The 21,409-nt window shown below is 43.5% G+C and overlaps 3 protein-coding genes across 4 annotated transcripts; 1 reads left to right on the top strand and 2 right to left on the bottom strand.

Annotated features, from left to right (window-relative positions):
- Nucleotides 1-3,343: 3,343 nt before the first annotated feature.
- Nucleotides 3,344-11,646, top strand: LOC115682773 (uncharacterized). The gene is given in 5 exon segments (XM_030607106.2): nt 3,344-3,579; nt 3,684-4,218; nt 4,221-4,433; nt 8,023-8,443; nt 8,533-11,646. Coding segments are annotated over 5 exon segments (3,879 nt in total). The 5' UTR covers nt 3,344-3,547; the 3' UTR covers nt 11,211-11,646.
- A 284-nt stretch (nt 11,647-11,930) lies between these two features.
- LOC115682787 (HVA22-like protein f) lies at nt 11,931-13,266 on the bottom strand. 2 transcript variants are annotated; one of them, XM_030607124.2, is made up of 5 exons: nt 13,139-13,266; nt 12,824-12,850; nt 12,590-12,712; nt 12,208-12,454; nt 11,931-12,107 (listed from the first exon to the last, which is right to left on the bottom strand). In XM_030607124.2, exons 1-5 carry the CDS (start codon nt 13,183-13,185, stop codon nt 12,066-12,068), a joined length of 486 nt encoding a protein of 161 aa, XP_030462984.1. In that variant the 5' UTR covers nt 13,186-13,266; the 3' UTR covers nt 11,931-12,065. The 2 variants fall into 2 exon arrangements, with proteins under 2 accessions (XP_030462984.1, XP_030462983.1); XM_030607123.2 differs by having other exon boundaries at nt 12,824-12,853; nt 13,139-13,259.
- Nucleotides 13,267-15,992: 2,726 nt separating this feature from the next.
- LOC115682755 (probable galacturonosyltransferase 15) lies at nt 15,993-21,386 on the bottom strand. Its single transcript, XM_030607081.2, has 6 exons — nt 20,847-21,386; nt 20,509-20,552; nt 18,622-18,789; nt 17,251-17,826; nt 16,857-17,159; nt 15,993-16,601 (listed from the first exon to the last, which is right to left on the bottom strand). The coding sequence occupies exons 1-6, from the start codon at nt 21,094-21,096 to the stop codon at nt 16,317-16,319; spliced, it is 1,626 nt and encodes a 541-aa protein (XP_030462941.2). The 5' UTR covers nt 21,097-21,386; the 3' UTR covers nt 15,993-16,316.
- Nucleotides 21,387-21,409: the final 23 nt, after the last annotated feature.

Here is a 21,409-nt window from a genome sequence, read left to right as displayed (position 1 = left end):
TCGATTAATTGTTTTAAATGATTGCTTTTAGGAAATATTTTTTAAATCAATTATTTATTTTTCGGAAAGCTTGTATATAACCAGTTCAGCAAAAATTGTGATGTACTTTTTTTTGTTGCTAAATGATGTACTTTGTAAGTAGGTAAAGTAGGTTGCGCTCACCCATCGAAGTGGTCCCTCGTGAACCACACGCGCCGCGGCAAAGCGTGAGCGGGAGGACAGTCGCTTGGTTATGGTTGACGATACAAAAGCAGTCGGAACAAAAAATCCTTCGCTTCATACGACGCAGCACGTGCGTCAGATGATGCAGCACATAAATGGAAACACTTGCTCCCATGAGGCAACTTGCTTATATAGCAAATTAATATTCGTTTTTTTATTTATTTTTAATTTCACGGTAAATAATTGATTCGAAACAACATTTCTGTGCTGTGTACAGCAAACAATGTTATGTACAAAAGAAATGATTTGTCGACCTTTCTATATGTACACTTTTAGCTTTTTGCTAAGATGAATCATGCTCATTCATCGTAAATAGGTAGTTATACTAGTTAATTGTGCACAAGGGATCGAATAATGCACGGATTTATCGATTAGGTTCATCTCCGGCGTGACGAGGAACTTACACCATTTACTGTTAGGTGAGTGACGCGCGTGTTTAGAGTTAGCCTGGCAATCGAATTATTTCGAATGTCAATAATCCAAAGTGGGAGTAAGTGGATTGTTTCTTACCCCGAAGACTGACCTGATAAAAACGCGTAAAATATTTCCTTTGGTTATGGTCTTTAGAACTATTTTTGTTGTCGTTTCAATCCAAAGACTTCACTTAATGCAGTCGTCCGTAGATTGATCCACTAATTGTTCCTCCAAATTGGTTGACTAATGACTCGCGAGATACGGCCAAAAAGGAAAAGGAAAAGTAGTCACGTATTGACTTATGAAAGTTCTGCAGTTGCCTAGATTAATAATGCCTCCATATATTGATATGGATGGTGTCGATATCACTTGTTCTTCCGGATTAGTAAGTAATTCGCGATGAAAACTAGCCTTTATGCACGCGCTATCTGCGCATGTGCCATCGATTTTATGTTCTAATAAACGGTTCCCTCCATGTTTCTAGTTGTCGTCGGCCTCGATGGACTGAAATCTTGGGATTAAATTGACCGAAGCCATCACTAAAACTAGACTCGATTTTAACGTAAGTGGGTGATAGTAATTCAAGGGATGGACGTCAGAATTCGAAATTTACACACAGCATAGATGTTAGAGGGCTATTTACATTGATTTCATCTCGAAACACATGAGAACATTGCGAAATGAGTATTGGTTTAAAAACTTGCTTGCTTATGCGTTGGAAAAGCACAACTATCTATAGGATTAAGCCATCTTAAGCTCTGAAATACGCTTCTTCTTCTTTTTTTGTCGAAGTTTCGAAATATGCTTAGTTTGTCAAAAGTTACGATAAACTTCTGGGAAGCATTGAAATGTATCGCAATCATTTCACCGGTCGGATACATAAACGAAGAAAGGATTTACCGATTTGCACGATAAAAAAGTTACTTCCTGGTCACAAAAATGGTCTCCTAAAATATAATTTTTTAATCCGAATCGTCTTCTAATCTTAACAAAAGAAATTGAAATTCGCTATTTCGATAATACTAGATATGTGATATATAATAGGGTTAATACCATGAAAAACTCAAAAACTAATTTTTTGACCACAAAAAATCCCGAATTGGTACACCTGTAACAAATAGACCCCAAATTAATTTTTTGACCACAAAAAAAAAACTCCAAAACTAGTACATTTGTAACAAATTTATCCTTCGTCAGTTTCCGTTAAATTGAATTAATACCACGAAAAATCACAAACTGATACATCTATGATAAACGGAGGGTAAAATCACAAATTTATAGGAAACGTTAGAATGTATCGTGGTCATTTCCCCCGCCTGATATATAAACAAACAAATGATTTATCGATTTGCATGGTAAAAAGGCTACTTCCATATTACAAGAGGGGTCTCCTAAAATACAATTTCTTCATACGAATTGTCTTATAATTTGAGCAAAAAGAAATTGAAATTCGCTAGTTCGATAGTACTAGCTATAATAGGATATAATAGGAGATTAAATCCTAATAGTTTGCAGCATTATTCGAGAAGTAGGTTGCTCAGATTCCATTCCGTAGTTGCAAGAAAGGTAGAGGAGCGCGCGCGAATCTGTCTATCCTGCGAAACACGCGCCTAGCTGAGAGCGCGTGGAGAGTTACGGTCGGGATTTGTTGCGCTAGGCTAACCGTATCTCGACACGTAATAAGACATCCTAGTCCCCATCAGAAGGCCCCCCCTAGATCTACTCCCGTGCGTTTGGTACCCGCGCTGTCCCAGATCGAAGGGCCCTGATTGGATGGAGAGGAAAAAAAAAAAGTAACAAAGAGAGCATTAAATCCCATTCGACAATACATATACTACAGCATTCTGGAAAATATAAGATGTAACAGGATACTGTGAGTCACAAATTTTTAAAAAAATAAACTCACAATAGTTTCGAAGGTCCAAATCAAGCTGCCAATTTTATAATAAATTAAGAACAATCACATAAATATTTATGATAATAAATCCAATCCAAATATTTAAGTTTTTAGGTGGAGGGTGATTGTAACTCGACGTCAACCTTTGGTCAACGCGCACGCGAAATGAGTCGAGTCGGAACCCGACCCTGGTGCCATGTTCGGAAGAAGCCTATCCCAAATCGGCCTAAAGCTTACATGAGGGGCAAAGGAGATTGCATGTACACGATGATGAGCGTATAAACTCCACAGTCGAAATCGTATCGAACACACATAACATTATCAAAATAAATAAATAAATAAATAAAAAGATCTTTTTTTTGGGGGCAGGGAGGTAGACAATGGGGGTGGTCCCGGGTACAAAAATTTTATTCCGCGGAGCATCGATGTTTTCGAAATGGAAAACATTTCCAAGGAGTTAAATATTGTTGAGAGAGGAAATGGGAGAAAAGGACGATGGGGAAGGGGGCAAGAGGAAATATTCTTTTTATTTTTTGAGACGAGCTTACTTTAAGAGCAGCGGTTCGCCTTTGGGGGGGGGTCTCATAGGTCGCTGTCAGTCATAAATTAGGGAAAGGTAAAGCTATCATCACTTCCTCCTCCCCCTCCCCCCAATCTCTCTCCATCTCCCCAGGCCACAGAGCGGGAAAACAACACCTCCCCCTCCCACACTTTCTCTCTCTACGCTCTCTCTCTCATCATCTGCGCATCGGGGCAAAGCGAAAGCGAGGCGTGGCGAGGACCCCAAATGCTTCCTCCATTGACGAAGAAGAAGAAGACGGAGGAGGAGGAGGAGACGAAGGAGGAGGAGGAGAAGAAGAGGAGCCTCTCCCATGTCTCCCTCTCCCGCTTTCGCTTCCCACGTGATGGATGACCTTTGCTGTCCATCTCCTTCGCCCAAGAAGAGCTAGCTCTCTCTCTCTCTCTCTTCCTCTCTTTCGCGGGCGATTCGCCTGCGTCCTTAGCTGAGGAACCATGGCGGGTTCATTCGGAGGATTCTCCATCCGGTAAGTCTCTCTCTCTCTTCTTTCCCATGCATGATCTCTCTCTCTCTCTCTCTCTCTGTGTCTCCTAATCTTGTGGGTGGGGGGTGTTTTTCTTGGTGCTCTAGGGAGTACGCCTTGAAGATGAGGAGCGAGGACATCGCGAAATGCTGGCCGTTCGGTGGCGGCGGCGGCGACGGCGCGATCGCTCGGGAAGCTGCGGAGTCGCTCCTCCCTCCCATGCCCGTCGCCAAGTTCCGCTGGTGGTCGCGCGAGCTCGAGATCGCCAGATCAACCCATGAGGACCCCGACGTGCCGCCCCCGCGAGGCGCGCGCGGCTTCGTCTCCAGGGGGTCGTCCGGCTTCGAGGAGCCACGGGGGAGCTCGGGGGAGCCGCCGAGATCGGAGATCATCACTTTCGATTGTCCGGTCTGTGGCGTCCAGACGGCGGCTACGGTGAATGCCGTGAACGAGCACGTCGACGGTTGTCTCGCCAGGCAGGAGGAGAAGCGGCAGACGAAGGCGAAGGCCAAGCCGAGAGCGCCGAAGAAGCGCTCCATCGTCGAGATCTTCGCCATGTCGCCGCAGGTCCAGAGGGTTGGCGGCGGCGAGGACTCGACCGTTGTTGAAGAGGAGGAGGAGGAGGAGGAGGAGGAGGAGGAGGAGAAGAAGAAGAAGAACGGCGAGAAGACAGGTCTCGTCGTAGAGCGACGGATGCTGTGAATTTGAGGAAGAAGAAGTTGAAGAAGAAGAAGAAGAAGAAGAAAAACACTGTGTGGGCTCGCGTGTCAGCCGTGGGGAAGATTCATAAGAAGAAGAACAAGAATAAGAAGAAGAAGAAGTTGAAGAAGATTAGTGGGAATGGGTCAATTAAGAAGGTACGCATATTATGCCATGAAATAATGTCTATTTCCCTTAATTACGCTGTTCTGGAGGCCTTTGATCGCTTGGCATTCGATCGGTTGTCTCGACATTAGGGAAGCGATTATGGAAACAGTGAGCTGATTAGCGAATCGTAGTCTAATTTGCCACGTTCCTTCGGTTGCGCTTCGGTCGGTTCTCCCTCGCCTTGCCCATAAAATCACTGGCGGAAAAGCTGATTAAGGACCGTACACCGTTTCAAAGCGCGACCCAGCGGCCCTTGTAGTCGTACTTTGGTTGTGTGAGCCGAGAAGGAATGAGGTTCGAGACAAAAGAGAAACGTTAAAAGAACCACGAGAGATGGGGTTTCTCAGGGTTTGGCGGGGGTGATTTCAGCTGGTTTTGGTAGCTAGGAGAGGGCAATGTCTGTGTTTTGCAATGTGTTTGTGTGTGTGGGTAGGTGTTCCAGCTGTATGGTACGATTTAAGCATTGAGGAGGGCGTTTTTTATGATAAGTTTAAGACGGTGTTCTCTTCCTCCTTGGATTTTGCAAGCGTATCCTTGATTGACGATGCTGTTTTTTTCTCACCTTCACTGTTGGAGTATTTTGTGGGATATGTAATCATGGGTTCACATTTCTCTACTGTTTAAATTCTCACGAAATCATATCTTCATTTCATTCTCGGGTGGGGCATCGTATTCATCGTAGGTGGACATGCGTCTGTAGGGTGCCTTCAGGAAAGGGAAGTTCGTATGTCTTTTTCAGAAATTCACACCTTGGGCAAAGATTTAATCGCTCAGTCGAGGACATGCCAAGCATGATCCAACATATTGCAGATGGTGTTTGCATGCGATATAATCTTATTAACTAGTCAGTGAAATTGTGAGGATGGTGACACTCCGATACCGATCCTTGTTCGAACATTAAGTTCATGAAAAGCATCTACTTTTGGAGTCGGGGTTTTTCTGGTGTCGATGCCAAATAAACTGTAGATTCTCTATGGTATTCTTCTTTTAGTCATGTGCTGTTTGCGTGCGTGCGTGCGTGTGTTTGAGAGAGAGAGAGAGAGAGAGAGAGAGAGAGAGAGAGAGAGAGAGAGAGAGATTCCCCCCTTCGTATTGGATTATTGATGGGGATCTCGTCCGCATTCGATTGCTGAGTATTCAAGGATGTAATATTGTGTAGTCGTCACCATATGAATGAGGATGGGGTAAAATAATCGATTTGATATTTGATTTCTATCATCTATATGCTTTTAAAGATGGGATGTTAGGTACAGGCTCTAGTCCAGACCATTAGGGTTCTTGCAAAAGTTATGCGATGCCCATTCATAACTAATTAGACGATACATTCACTGAATTACATACGATGTCGACGTGTCAAAATATGCAATGTATGTTTAGGTGTAGTTGGCAAGATATCCCGACTTCTTTGGCGCTTCGTCTAAGTATCATTAGCAAGATATCTTGCACTAGAAGATTTTCTATGATTGTATATGAAGGATGATAATAGTGCTTTTGCGTGTTCATGTCAAAGTAGAGCGCATGAGTTCATTCTTTCTGCTAATTTTATGTGGACTTCTCTACTAGGGATAACTCGTCTGACTTTCCAGTCTAGGAATCAGGTTTCATATGCATTCAATATGCTGGAATTCTTGTTATGGTGACAACCACTTTCAATCTTTACTTTGTTCTTACTGATTGCTGATTCATACCGGAGCATCTGCATCTATTTTGGAGCTTGTATTGGCTCCAATAGGATCCTTAGCTTTTCTGACTTGAATTGGTTTCTTTTCTATTGACTTTTCAGTTGCAAGTGTTATCGGGATTGTATCCAATCTAGGCTTCAATGATGGAATGTCATCTTTGTTAGCTGTTATATTATAATAGCGTCCTCAAAGGAAAAAAAAAGTTTTCCTTTTGGGAAATATACATCCTAGAAAACAATGCACTAGTCAAATGTTTAACTTATTAATCATTATCTACTCTATCCGAAACTTTCAGTTCTGACAGAAGGCCAGTATTGATCGGAGGGTGCTGATAAAATCACCTGCAAGATACAAGAGGTTAATTTGGCCAAGATTACCTTATTTAACTCTCTATTATCTAACTTTAAATTGGCACGGAATGAAACTCACGGGAACTCTTAATATGTGGTTATATCACTGTTAAATTGTAGAACATATGGTCTAGCATCAGCCTAAAAGTCAAGTCTGTATCGGGGCTCAACTATATGAATGGACAAGTTGAATGTCAAATTCTTCTATTTGGGCCCACCTATAAGAACTTCAGAGTGGTAATTCCGGTGAATTGAGCCAATACTTAAACCTTGCCATCAACTTGCCCCCAATTGCTTCTCATGAATGTCATCTATTGACACGTCTATATACATGGAGATTACCGGTGAAAGGTGAAATTGTGTTTTACTGTGTTCTCTAAGTTTTATTGTTGGCAATGAGATCTGAGTCACTTGGAAATGAAGAAAAGACACAAAGGTAGGAGGTGAAAGTTGGAGCAGACAATAGCTTGGGGAGTCATACGGCCATAATTTCTTGACTTCTTAAATGGGCGACGGTGGTGCCGCTTCCGTTGCAGATTTCATACTCCCTGATGTTCATACTTAAAAGACTTCTTTCATAGACGATGTAGAGAACCATTTCTTCAGGACTATAAAAATTATCTGTCTTATAGGTCACTGAAAGGTTATATCTTTTTCATTCTAGCTTTATCAAAGGCTCCAAGATTCCTTCCTTTGCCAGCATAATTGATGAAAAGAGAGATGCTTTCCTTTTGCAGGCATCCATTTGACCTTGATTGATTAGATTTCATGAGATGAGCATTTTTTATTTGGTTTTAGTTTAGAGGAACATGAGTTAGGCTTAGAATAAGGTATATGGCTTATGCCATGAATTGGACAAGTACTTGAGCAACTGATCCCGCTCCATGTTTAGAGGAACATGAGTTAGGCTTAGAATAAGGTATATGGCTTATGCCATGAATTGGACAAGTACTTGGGCAACTGATCCCGCTCCAAGGGCCTTTGAGTGATCATTTTTTTCTGGTAATGCTTTGCTGTTGAAAAATCGACATGATGGCCTAAAAATAAAGTTGGAGATTTTGTCTGATAGCCTCGTAGAAGTAGCATCTTCTATGTTTCTTTAAGCTGGAAAGTCTCCATGGCTTTAACAGCCAACATTTGTCGATCCAAGAAACTCGAAAATTGCACATGATGGAAGGAAGGGAAGGAATGTGTGATTTCTTCTGGTCTAAATAGGAGTAATAGGTGGAAATTGCTGCATCAGGTATAACTCTAGCTATCGATGAAGATTTGTTTATAGTGATGGGCTTCATCATAGTGCCACATGCATAAATCTGGAAATCGACGATGCTTCTCAGATCTTATTTTAGGCAAGATTCTATCCAACGTGCATATGGGCACATGCTTATTATCAGTTGAAGCTAAAGTGCTTCTATGCAGTATCAGTACCTAATGCCAAAAACTGAATTTCTTTTGTGGCCAGGCTCTTCTACTAAATTATGCCAGAGTTGAACAGATGGAAAGTCTTTCTTTTATCGTATAGCTGAAATCTTATAAATTTGTTTCAGGAGAGTAGTCCAAAGCTCAGGCGGAAAATTGCATCCCATTTGAGCAGAAATTTAAATTGTTTATGCATCGAGAAGAATAAAAGTGACATACTAGATGCTGCAAGCGTAAATAAGGAAAAGCCCAGTCTGAAGTCCTTATCTTCATCAAAGAAGCATAAAGCTATGGAACCATGTAAGTCTATTGCCAAGCGCCTGAAACCAGAATATCCTGTTCGCGGAATTCTCAAAAAACGCGCAAGATCTTATTCTGGGCAAGATTCTACAGTCTGTAACAGACAGAGCAGTGCCCATGTAAATTCTCAGACCGGACTAGTTGAAAAGCATGTAAGGTTCTTGATTAAGGATGATAAGTCAGGGAACCAAGCAAAATCAAATCCTCAGGCCAGTCTTCAACAACCCCGCAGGCATCCAGGTTACACAGGCAAGGGTCCCTTGCATAGTTTAAGATTAAATTTTACTCGAGCTAAACTTTGAAAATTTGTTTTATGTACGTGCTTGATGCTCCTGCAGATGAGGACCATGGTCAGTTGATTGGAAGAGGAGGAGATCTGGTCCAAGTAATTGGAGCTGGGGACAACCTCTCTGATAGTGGGAAAGACGGATTTGAGGATCAAGCCATTACTAAAAAAGGACAATTGCCAGATACCTGTCATCATGCTGATATAAGAAATCATGTGAGTCCTCAAGCTAGTTGTCAGGATATTGTGAATCTTTCAGATGAATCCAATTCACCAAGTCAAATTACAAGGGTTTCCCATGAGCATTTCAAAATGTATGGTCCAATGAAGTTAGCTGTGCACGACAGCCCCCAAAATGTGGACTACTCTACATTCCGAGAGGCAGTGAATGGAAGGGCTGCGTCATGCTCAAATGTTAGTGTAGCCAGTAGTGCTTTTAGGCCTGAAAATTCTGGTACAGAGTTGATGAAACGCTTTGTTGGTCCCAACCATGATTTTTGTGGAAAGAAACCAATGGCAATTGCAGCTACAAGATCGTCTTCATCTTGTTTTGCGATCAACAGAAGTTTGAGTGGGAGGCTTTCCATGTCATCAGTGTCTTCAGTGGAAGATGCAGCTGACTATGCTGTACTTAAACAACCATTATGTTCTCTTCCTCCGAGGAATTTGAGTGGTAACTTGTCTCACAAGCCTGAGTGGAGCGAAAGAATAATTTCCTTAACAGGAAAATCTATGGATGAGGATTTTCTGGGCTTACCTCTCAATTCACATGGTGAGCTGATTCAGCTGAACTCAAGTGGTCCTATGCCTACCCAGGTAAAGAAGTGGGACGTGGTACCGGGTTCCTCAAATTTCTTGCCTAATGAGAGTCTGCTTCAATCAAGAAATACTGGAGACAGGTCAAGATTGGAAGAGCATCGTATTATAGAAAGAGCACGCGAAAAAGATCAGCTGGACTTGTTTCCCATGAAGAATTTTTCTGTAGAGAACTCGGGGTTGCTCTTGCTGTCCAACCAAGGTGGCATGGAATCTCAAGACACAACAAGCAGAGCTGATGTCTTCTGGCAAAATTCTGAAAGGCATAGCAGTTCGGCTTACCTGCTTGATGCTGACATAAACCAGACAAACATCCCTGTCAATGCTTGCAGACAGTATGACCTATTTGAGAACCCAAAAGGAAAGGGAGTGATTTTCTTTAAGGAAAATGCGGATCATGTGTCGCCAACTACTACCCCAGTGACGATGCGGCTGATGGGAAAAGATGTTGCTGTTGGTAGAAGCAGCAGGGAGACACATGGATCTGAGGATGGGAAAATTTGGACTGATAAACAAATCATAATAGAGCATCATCCTTCAAGTAGTGTGAAAAACAGTTTCTCGGAGAATAATCCTCTCTTGCATGACTGGTCTGCATATTCAGCTCAGAGAAAACCAAAAGGAACTCTACACCCCGCATTTGAAAGTCAAAACGCATTTCATCTCAGATTGCCCCAAAAAGCTCCTGAATCCTTAGTTTCCAATCCCTGCATTGGCTGGCAAAGTGATGTATTACTTCCAGATGGCAAAGTTTCAGCACAACGAAATCCCAAGTTTGAACACCGACCATCTAATCACCATCCTCATTCTCCTTTGTTTTTTCAGTTGACTAACCTTCCTGAGCCCTTTATGGTTGGAGCTGAAACATTAAGAGCAGACTCTCAACTAGCTTCACGATCCGTTTCTCATCAGAGCTGTCAACAGATGAATAGGGGTCCAGAGCTCAAGAACCAGCAGAATCTACCTCATCCTAAAACATCAGCTCCGACTTTTCCTTTTATAAGTCCAGATTTTAGAGAACATAAGCAAATGGCACAGCAGTGGCAGTTACCAAGCTCCCATAAGGAACTACCTCCTTGGTTTACTTTCAGTCGTCCAGCCCCAGATTCTAGAGAGCGTACACCGTCACAATTGAAGAGCTTCTCTAAGGATCTATCCCTGTGGAGACCAATACCAAATGCATCAGAGTGGGGAAGTGCCCCAAGTCCTCAGTATCAACCATTTTGTGACAGAGGCAGCATTCATCATTCCTATGGTACACCTGCAAACAACTTCTTCTCCACTCCACATGTGCATTATCCACCAGTTACTTCTTTTCCCTACAATACCCTGGCTTCACAAGTGAACAATCCTCTGGTTGCGTCATCTATAGCTTGCCCACGCCCACCATTTGTGCCTGTGCTCCCACGGAGTAAGCCGACTTCTGCTGTTAGCATGAGCTATAGAAACAGAACTGATTTAGGAGATGGCACAAGGTCAAAGTCTTCCGGTGTTAAAATTCCCGCTTTTTGTAAGAAAACCAAGAAGAGGCCTGCCGTCAGAGCGGACGATCTCCAGAAGCATGATAAGCCAAACTTAAAACTGCAAAGGCATGGAGTGGAACTGCCAATATTGAGAGTGAATCCATCACCCGAGCTTGACTCAAACGGGGAAAGAGCAAGCAGCACAGTATGTCTTCAGGATGGGACTCAGAAGGATGGGTTAATAAGTTTGCCTGGTGGTCAGTCATTTAAACTGTCTGAAGCTGCCAAACCAGGTCCGACAAAACTGAGCGCTGGAGCAAAGCACATTTTGAAACCGAGTATGAATATGGACTGTGATAACTCCGTGCCCATTCATTCAACGATCCCTTTTGCTGGAGTCACTAGGGTTCCGGAATCTCAAGTGAAGTCGGCAAAGATATATGAGTTTTAGTGGACGAGGTTCTACTCCAACAGAATATGAAGGCCGTGCTTCATAATTGCTGATTCTCCTATTCCAGGCAATTGCTGTTTGAGTGATTGAGGAAGAACGGCTGCTATTGCCCTTCAATGAGTGACTTCATAGATGTGTAATATCGCTTCTCCCTAGTTTTCAGGTGATTTTTGGCAAGCATTTTGGGGCGGTGAAAGCCAATTCGAGAGGCTGGTTAATTATTCCTTTAGTTTCTCTAATGTAATTGTAGCATGTGTTTTTGGTGCCGCGTTAATTTAGTTCTGCAAACTCTTGATTTCTGTGTCAGTAATTTTTGGATTGTTTTCTCGGGTGCTTGAATTCTGGAAGAACTCGTGTTTGCCACCAGAGTTAAGATGAAGTAAGAACCTTGTATTTACGGTTGCTTTAGAGCTCATAGGCTTTGCTGGGTTTTATCTATTCATGTCCTGTGATCCTCCTTAGGTTTATGCGATCAATTAATCTTTTTTTAAACTTGATCTCAGTATTGTACGTGCGGTTATCTTGCGTAACGATCCGGTTGGGCTTAACATGTGGATCATGGAAGGTTTGGTTTGCTTCTGGAATTTCATTTAAAGATTTGCACGTACCAGCGTTTCGTCGCCATCGCTTGTTACATGCACATGCATGCATGCTCCAAATTAAGAACAGCACCATGTTTTATAGCCTTAAGTTGTTACATTCACAACGGACACGGCCAACTAAACACAAAATAATCTTTTATACTGAGTTCAACGTGAATATATACCATTCTCAAGTGTTCTTTACACGAAGAACTGTGAATACGAGTTCCATATATGTTTGAGTTTTCCGTGAAGTATATAAAGAAGGAACGAACTAAGATCTCGCCTCCTTCTGCTTCTTCGCTTCCTTTTCGGCCTGCACGATTATCGGCTAATTTGAGATCAAGAAGATAAAGTCTCTGTTAGAGAAAGAGAAATTGTCTTCTTTATGGAAGAAAAAGAAAAAGAAATATTACCGCTTTGATGACTCGATCAAAAGCATCGGGTCCATATCTTTCGATGAAACGCTCGACAGACTTTCTTGCATCAAGGCTCATCATGAGAAGGACCTTCTTTTGGCTGTCCGAATAATGTGAGCTCACGTAATCACCGATCTTCACGTACTTCCTCACAAAATTCTGGTAAATATATGCAGCTCCATTGAAGATTGGTAACACCAGCCACATGCAGAACACAAGCTTTACATACGGCCAGAAGGGTAGCCTGATACATATGTCGCGATCAACATTACGCACATGCTTGATATTTGCGAATGATACAGCAAGGTACTCGATTAACTAACATATAGAAGAGAATTGAACGTAAAGGTACGTGCATGGGCATGCATGCATTTATTACCATGCTAGAATTTGAGAACAAGATAGCTCGAATAGCGTTATGAAGGAGTATAAGACCCAGTAGGTTAGCCACTGCTGATCATCTAGGGTTGTGGGGCTCTCTATCGCTCTCATGGATGCATACCTGCAACGATCAACCATTTGATTATCATCAGTGTTCCCGATTTCGCACTCTTCTTCGACATTATCAATTTAATGACGAAACGATAGTATTGTGCGGTAGACTTGAACTTACAGTGGAAAAACAAGCATCACTCCAGGCCTGCTGGAAAACCAACAACTTATCAGATTTGGCCAATATGAGATTGCCCGACAAGATCCAAATATTTCACGTTTGCTCAAACAATAGGAAATAATATAGATATTGTGCTTCATATATGTATGATCCAATGACTATAACAGTGTCTAGACTGATTGATTAGTCCATTTTGAATGACCGATCACATCCTCCTAACACAACTTAATCACGTAGATGTAGATCAAAACAAAAGCGTTCACAATATTAATCTCCCGGTTTATGCATGACATGCACTACGATATAGCTACGTACCCGATGAACGTGTCCAAGCGTCTAGCGACGACTCCAATAACACCCATTATCGCTGAACTTGCGTGGATCTACAAGGTCTTGATGAATTGATCTAGACTTGGAAGAAATATTTTGAAACGGGGAATTAGACGTGCCAAGTATATAAGACGTTAAGGGGTTGATGGCATGAAGAAAAGAATGATCTCCATTGTGTGGGCAAGAAGTCTTCCTTCCTCCAACAACAAGTAAAAGGAAACACGTAGACCAAACAAAAAGAAAATATTAAATCCACACATGCATGTAAACGTGCATAGGAAGGATTCCAAAAGATTGTATCGTTCCTTCTGTGTCGCTTTATACCATTTGTTTTATCATGTTGACGATTAATTTCGTCAAAAGTTTAAGGTTTCTTTTGTTCTCTGCGAGGAATATACGTAGAAAACCCCTCTTCCTGCAGCATAAATGAAAAGTTGGAAAAGCCAAGCTTCGAGCACTCTTGTCCTTGCATTCACATGAAGTCTGGTGTTTTTTCTTGTTCTCTTTCTCCCTTTCCTCTTCTCTGTCAAGTGCTTGTGTGAAGCATGATTCAGCTAACGGCCTTCCTCACATGTTATGCAACGAAGGACCACTCAAAGATGCGTCAATCATCCTAGTTTCAACCATCTAATTATGTTTAGAGATCTTTGATCTCGTACCTACCGATTAAGCAAAGTATTATGTTTAATTAGCATCACCTGTTTGAGATTAACATAACTTATCTGGAAACCTTGAACTAGCCAGACATATGACGTTTGTATCTCCATATGTAGAAGACATTCATATGAACCATTATGGGTGATGAAAAATGCGAGCACTTGATGAATGAAGTAAGTGACGTCTTGCGTGCGAAGTGGGAAACATACGTCAAATTTATGAAATCTAGAACATGTACTGAATTTGATAGCATGGTAGAAACTAATAAGGTGGCAGACTTTCCTAGTTTTTAGTTAATTGTTCATTTGTTTATGTGCAGATTTGAGTTTGTAGTTCTATGATTTCCTTAATCTCAAACTACAAGATAGATTCTGCATTAAGTGTCCCTCAGACCCCCAAATTATCCAAAAGAACAACTAGAAGGGCCGGTGAATTCAAGTGTGAATCTATGGATTTCGCGCATATTTTCTAGTGCAACTTCTGCTATGGAAAAGATGGTCATCTCTAATAAATCAACCTTACTTGCTAATCCCATCGCTCAAGCAAGCTATGTGGCTAGGACTTATTCACTGTGAAGTCATCGTCATGACTATTTGGTTCGTCTTTTTGCCTGCTCAATATTCATCCACGGGCATGCATTACAAGGACGGCTGCTTCTGGTTTTTTTCTGAACACACAGTACTGAAGCGCAGCACAAGAAACCGTCCCTCTTTTGGTGTTGGCCCTTTTTCTTTTCCCTGATTTCACATGAAAGGAAGAAAGAAAGAAAGAAAGAATCGCCAAAAAGTAATCCCTCAGCCACACCATATTGTTCACAAGTCATACAATCTCTAATCTCTCTCTCTCTTTTTGAAAACACAGCCCACATTCATCATCATCGATTTGAAATGTGATTTCTATTGACATTGTTCTAGGATTATCGCATCCTTGGAATGAAGAAAACTAAAATTTAAGACCAGCCACAAAAAAAAGGTTTAAGGAAAAACATCAGCTTTTGCGAACCTAAAGTCGCTGCTCGATTTGTCAAGATCACATGCATGAGCCATTTTCATATAATATAAATTGCCCCCATAGGTTTGATAGACAAATTTTGTTCGATATGTAGCTTGCGTCGTGATTGCATTCTCCCGACTTTTCGCCTCTTTGGTACACCTTTTTTCTTCCGTTTTCCACAGATTACTAGTCACTACAGGTGACTGGAAACACATTATCTTCAGTGACCCAAAACAAAGAAAGAATGAAAAATAGAAAAGACACGATCATCAACTCTTGAATGTTTATCTTCACTGATTAACCTTGCATGCATGTATCGTACACGCAAGTGTTTGGAAGACGAGGATTCTTATATGTTGAGGCATGTTTACTCGCCAAGGATAGTTTATCTCATTTAGCGATGTCTTCGATCTATCGCATTCGAATGGCGATAGTTTCCCACCGGTGAGTAATCTTGGAAACCAACATCAGTTGATCGCAAAGTGGATGATGACCAAGTGAACGGAAATGGATAGTTTGTTCTCAGGTTTAATTTGTTGAGTGAAGAAAGACTACATCAATATAAAACCTATTATAATCTCGTATGCAAAGGGTGGGAGAATTCTTTAAACAGATGTATAGCTGCAAAATTAATCACGGGTTGCGACCGAAAAAAAATCGCGGGTGTCATATGTCCTTTCTATTCCAGGTTACGAACTTGCCAATTCTGGACAAACCCATGCAAAATCAACCTTCATTTTCAAGCGTTTTACTCTTGTGGGTATGGACAGTATTGGCTGAGATGGGTAGGCATGGAAACAGGGGAGCTTGTCGAGGGACAGCAGTCGTTGCAAAAGTGAAAGCTTTTCCACTCTCCTTCCGAGTAAAATCCACACGGCTTGAAGCAACTGATTTTGAATTTCGATGCCATATCTTTCGACAATCAAGAAACCCGAGAGATTTGCACTGAATGCTACTATCTCAATACAACAATTTCGTTTATATATCGCATCCACTCCGAATCCCCGTGGCATCATCCCCTCCAGGGAGGCAATGGTCTCGCTCGAATCTCCTTCTTGAGTCCACAGGGAGCTCTTGAGACTAATTATGTCCTAAACAGTGTGAAGCATCGCTGCTTTCAAGTATTGCTTTTGATGCAAGTTACTTCTTAGAAAGGTAAAGGGAAGAAAGGAAAGCTGAATCGCCGACAACGAGAGAATGTAATCCCCTCTTTGGTAGGAATTACAGATCATTTCTAACACTTATTGAACACAATCTATTCCATCTAACCAGACTACTTCACATAAGTGTCAAAGATTTGCATAATTCTGTATACACCGAGTGGCTGAACCTGACTATGGTGTATATACCTAGGACAATATATCTTCATCCTTTTTCTCTCTATTATAAACAGGCTATTCTGTAACATTTGCCTAGGGCAGAGACTGAAGGCAATACCTTCTTCCCTCTGTTCCCTTCCTTATATCTGCTCTAGTCTCCAGATAAAAAGGGCCGAGAGACATCTTTGTCCTCTTCAACCGGTTATCCTACATTTTCTAATAAACTTATTTGAGGGATTTAAGTGCCTGTACCATAAGCTCCGTACCTCGGGCGATCCGATTTCTAACCATGGCTTCGCAGGGCCACTGAAATGTATAACTGCGGCAGCTTCCACTAGCCTTTCCTGAGTGTCCGGGAACCGATGGCCCAATCCAGCCAGGTGCCATGAAGGATCAATTGGATGCACATGACCTTCAAAAGCTATCAAGGCTGGTGGAAGAACTCCAGGAATCCATAGTTCCAATCCCGAATTGAGGCTCTGTGCATAGGAAAATATGGCTAAAGATTTTAAGCAAACAAAAACATAAAGGATGGACATTGAAAAAGGAAGTGCGCTGTGCTCTAATCAAAGAATTCTTTTTCAGGTACCGAATGCTACGGCACTTGGAAAAACGAAAAACGGAATGCTACAGCAAAGAAGTCATAGTCTAGTGCATCCAATAGTGGGAGATTGATATTATGGAATCAGTCACGGCAATAACTCGACAACTATGAAACCAAAGAGGCTGCTCACCTTTTTCAGCCAGTTTAGGTAATTTCTTGTGAGGTTACTCCTCCTCCAGGCTTCCAGATCGAAAACATTAAGCCCATACAACCATGCACAACGATCCGAATCAAAGTTGGATGAGATAGTAGGGTGTGAAAAATTCAAGTAATCCTTGTACTGTCTTCCTGGGCAGCAGTCATGTCCGCACCATGAATTGACAACTGCACCGACACCTTTTCCTTTGAGATTTAATTCCCAGAGTGGAGATAAGTCACGTTGAACTATGAGATCATCGTCCAAGAACACCACCTTGTTTAGATCTGGAAACAGCTGTGACCGTGGAAATCAGCTAAAAATCAAATACAAAGTTCACAGTTATTGCCATCCACTGGGGCAGCAGACTCTCTATTTAAAGAATTACCTCGGGAATGAAAACGCGGAGATGATTCAAGAGGGAAAGGTTGCTGGGACTGAGAGCCTCGACATATTTTCCTTCTGCTTCATCCAAGTACTCTGCTTTCAGATTCCTGTAGAAGTGTCTCCATAAAAGACGATGAAAATCTATCATCTCCTTGACACGAATGTTGACTTCCTGAGACCAATCATATTGGTGCAGTCCCTTAACTTCAACCACAGCTAACCTGACTGGATTTATGGCAAACCAGGCATGCATAGCAGTATATGTTTTCTTATCGGTGACCACATGAAATACCAATTTTTCAGGTTTAGCTGAGTTTTGTACAGTAGAAGAGATCACAACCGAGGCAGCAAGGACATTATCAGTTATGAGGACAACATGATGGAAGTGAGGATCGGCAAGGTGAGGAACATATTGAGGTGGAGGTAGACGAGACCGAGCCATAGCATTGACTGCATATTCTTCAGCCAGTTTCAGGCAAAGGCAATGAAGACCTTTTGGTATACCGTGTGATGCTAAATGCCAATAAATTGACTCCTGCTGTTTGGCGGAATGAACCTTCCGCTCCATCCTTGTTAGCTGCAAAAGAGGAAGAAAATAATGACCTGAAGCAAAAGAACACCTCTATGTATCCTCTATATTGTATATGATCTGTCACCAGAAAGAAAGCATATTACTTCCAAGAGCCTACTTATCCATGTTTTCACTCTCTTTAACAATGGAAAGAGGTTGATACAGAACATCCCAACCACAGGGATTCACAAATTGCACAAGAGAACAACTATTCCAGTTTCCAATTACTCAAGCTTAACGTAACAGATCGAAAATCCAATAAGCAGGACAAGGACGTGCCTGCCCCGGATTAGCTGGGATCACCTTCGGTAGAACTCGCACTATGACCGTGCTTCTAGAGGCGCAATTTGGTGTTACATCTAAACCAACATTGCCGTTGCCCCTCAAGGTTGCGTGTCCAAACTAACTTAAAATTGTGCTTGAAAGTGTTGTGTGATGGGGTGTCCAACTTCAACCATTTGATGATATGCACGAAAACAAGCAGGGCCATTCGACAGCACAGCAGCAGACAGACCATCAGATGTCTCTGACTCTTACCCTGGCCTTAAGGGCAATGAGTGAACGGACTTGTCACGTGAGTCATCACTCGTGAGCCTATGATGATCGCTAGTACAAATTTTGTCTACAACGACACTAACTGACCATCACGTGATTTTTTCGGAGGAAATCTATCGACCCATAAAAACAACTTGCCAAACAAAGCGATATAAAACAAATCAACAATCCAACACAAACACACATTTTCCGAAAGAAAGATCGAAAGAAACACGATTCGGTTCGCGCATTCTCTCGTTCACTCACCATGGCCTTGGTCTTGAACGCAAATTCCTTGATGTCGGGTCTGCGGGACGTCATCTCCTTCACCAGCTCATCAAATGACTCGAGCGACGAACTCTCCATCCCCCGCCGCTCGTCGTTCACGTTGCTCTCCTTCGCCTCCAGCAGCGCTCTCGTCAGCTCCTCTCTGAGCTGCATCACAGAGCCCACAACCCCACCACGTTGATCAGTGAGACGTGGCCCCGGGACGTGCAAAAAACCGCGTTGACGTTGGACCCCCCAAACACAAAATAAGCCACACATATATGGCTGTGACCAACTAGAGCTAATTTGACAAAAGGGGCATCCCCATTTACTAACATTACATAATCGTCCCAATATCTATTCATGGTCAGACAGACATATAGAACCGTAAGAATAGCAGCTTTTACCAATTATGATTATTTTTTTCTTTTACTTCGGCAGAGAAAAAAGAGTATAGAACGGCGAAAATGGTTCCCGCTAATCATTCAGCCTCCTGTTTCTGGGATATTATTCCAGCGAATATTTTTTTTTTTCGATTGAGTGGAGGAGAACGATGGAGGGGTCGCGAACTATCGCAAGGCAACTGGCCTCTTGTGTGATGTGCCGACAGTTCTTAAGAGTGCGCTTTATCCATGGACTGTTGCGAGCAAGCATCGTCGTTTGGACGATTTCTAGATAACCTTTTCATCACTCTGTGCACAGATTCCAGCAACCAGATGCTAAAACAGCCAACGAGACAAACATGGCCGCCAACGTCTCCGGGGTCCGCCAGAATTGTCCGTCTAACTTCTTCGAAAAGGGGTTGCTCAATCCTTAATAACAACAAGAGCACAACCTGTGTAAGCTCGACGCATTCCCGATCCGTCGAAACATTCGAATCGCACCCCGGGCGTGCGTATTTTAACCGACATCGAACGAGGGCGTGTAATCTCGGGCCGGAGGGCGGTCCTGATCAGATGATCCCGGAATCAATTAACAGGACGGTCCTAACTCGAGAGAAGGCGACGGGCGGTGAAAAGACCGGCGTGCCCTCGGAGTGAAAACAAGGATGCATGATTGGCGGAAGCTCGAGGCAATCTAGCACTCAGAGCATAGGGCAGACAAAAAAAAACAGGAAGAAAAGAAGAAAAGGTCCGCTGGATTCACCAAACATGTAGACATCCTTGAACACGAGAAATTTTAGTAAAAGAAATGCCGGAGGTTGACACGGGTCAACAGTTGAAATGGGGGGACTCCGTCCCTCCCTCAACCACCACTAGATCAACCTAAACAATCAGGACCGGAAACCGCGACTGGTCCCCATCAAATTGGGAAGCAACGGTGGGACGCAGAGATTGAAAAATGCGATAAGAACGGTAAATTTCAATGACCCGCGATGGGAGGGAAGGGGGGAGGGTTGATTTTTGGGCGGTCGTGGCAGGTCCAAGTCGACAAGAACTTACAAGAACTGAGCCGGATCTCGATTGGTGGAGCGAATTTCGCAGACAGAGAGAGAGAGAGAGGGAGGGAGAGAGCTCGGATCTTACTAAGAGCGGGCGGCCCCGAGCCGCCTCCGACGAGGAGGGGGACCGACCTCGGCGAAAGCAAGGGAGCGCATTGAATGAGTCTTATCGGAGGGAGAAGCTCTAGCGACTAGCCTCGGTCGGATTCCCATGCGATCTAATTTCGGAATTCACATCTCTTAGGCTCGTTCATCGTGTCGAGAGATGCGCTTGGGAGTACAGTAATTACACTTGCCCTTTCTACTACTACACGGCGTGATTCCGCAGCCCCCCCGGGCCACAGCTAAGCTAAGGACGGATAAGTCGAGATTACTTTTGGGGGGTGTTAAGAGTCGAAAATTAGAAGCGAAGAGGCGGGCATGTATGGTTTGAGAGTCGTGCTTACCAGAGCCGCGTCATTCCCGCTGAAGAACCTCCAGCCAAAGCAATCTGCACACGGAGAAAGAGCGAGTGAGTGAGTGCGCACGAGCTCGGGACCCATCAGAAACCAGTCCCAATCACACGACAACGAAATGGAGAGCCCGGAGGTTTCAAACGCCGTCGATCGGAGCAAACAGCCGCGGCCGCGGCCGCGGAATCGTTGCTAGCTGAGCATTCACACTTACAGAAAACGGCCCCCGTTCGATTCTCTTCCTCTCGGGGAATCGCATCTCGAATCGAACATCCAATGGAAAACAGCAACACCGAAACGGAGGATTCGATAGGGGACGAGAGAGAATATACCGTTGGAGGAGGAGGAGGAAGAGCAAGCGGCGGCGGATTCCAGCACCAGGAACGCGACCCTGACGAACAGAAACGGCAGCGCGAGGCCGAGCACCAGCACCGCCGGCAGCACCGCGCGGCTCGCGATCCGGCGGCCCGGGTTCGCCGGAGCGGCGGCCGGATGCGGCCCCTTCCCCCCGGCGGCGGCGGCGCCGGAGCTGGATATGGTCAGCTTCTTAATCCCCGTCGACGCGGATATGTAAAGCCTCATGCTCCCCCGCCCCGCTACTACCACTCCCTCCCCTCACCGCCGCGCATCCCCCGCACTCCGAAACCAAACAAACCATCACCGCTCCCGCTCCCGCTCCCGCTCCCTCGTCCTCGCGTGGACGGCAGCGTCATGTCCGGCGCGAGATCTTACCTCATCCGTACCAAGGCCCGTCGAACTCGAATCGACAAAGATCGATCGATGGGAGGCGGCGATCGAAATTGGAGAATCTCGATCGAGAGGGAGAGAGAGAGATGGCCGCAGAGAGAGAGAGAGAGGAGGAAGTAGAAGAAGAAGAAGATCACGAGCACTTTAT

Source organism: Syzygium oleosum, unplaced genomic scaffold, assembly GCF_021117445.2.
Source record: "Syzygium oleosum isolate NSW1041296 unplaced genomic scaffold, Sole_v2.1 Sole_v2.23, whole genome shotgun sequence".
NCBI lineage: Eukaryota > Viridiplantae > Streptophyta > Magnoliopsida > Myrtales > Myrtaceae > Syzygium > Syzygium oleosum.
The sequence above is the reverse complement of the archived record's forward strand: the minus strand, read 5'-3'. Positions and strand labels throughout refer to the sequence as shown.

Excerpts from the sequence above, each read along its gene's own strand:
- LOC115682787 (XM_030607123.2), bottom strand. The coding sequence starts at position 13,185 with ATGGGTGTTATTGGAGTCGTCGCTAGACGCTTGGACACGTTCATCGG. Across the intron at positions 12,455-12,589 it reads TGTTCTCAAATTCTAGCATG|GCTACCCTTCTGGCCGTATG; the intron begins GTAATAAATGCA and ends CATATGTATCAG. Across the intron at positions 12,108-12,207 it reads TTGATCGAGTCATCAAAGCG|GCCGAAAAGGAAGCGAAGAA; the intron begins GTAATATTTCTT and ends ATAATCGTGCAG.
- LOC115682755 (XM_030607081.2), bottom strand. The coding sequence starts at position 21,096 with ATGAGGCTTTACATATCCGCGTCGACGGGGATTAAGAAGCTGACCATA. Across the intron at positions 17,160-17,250 it reads TCCGCGTTTTCATTCCCGAG|CTGTTTCCAGATCTAAACAA; the intron begins GTAATTCTTTAA and ends CCACGGTCACAG. Across the intron at positions 16,602-16,856 it reads ACCTAAACTGGCTGAAAAAG|AGCCTCAATTCGGGATTGGA; the intron begins GTGAGCAGCCTC and ends TCCTATGCACAG.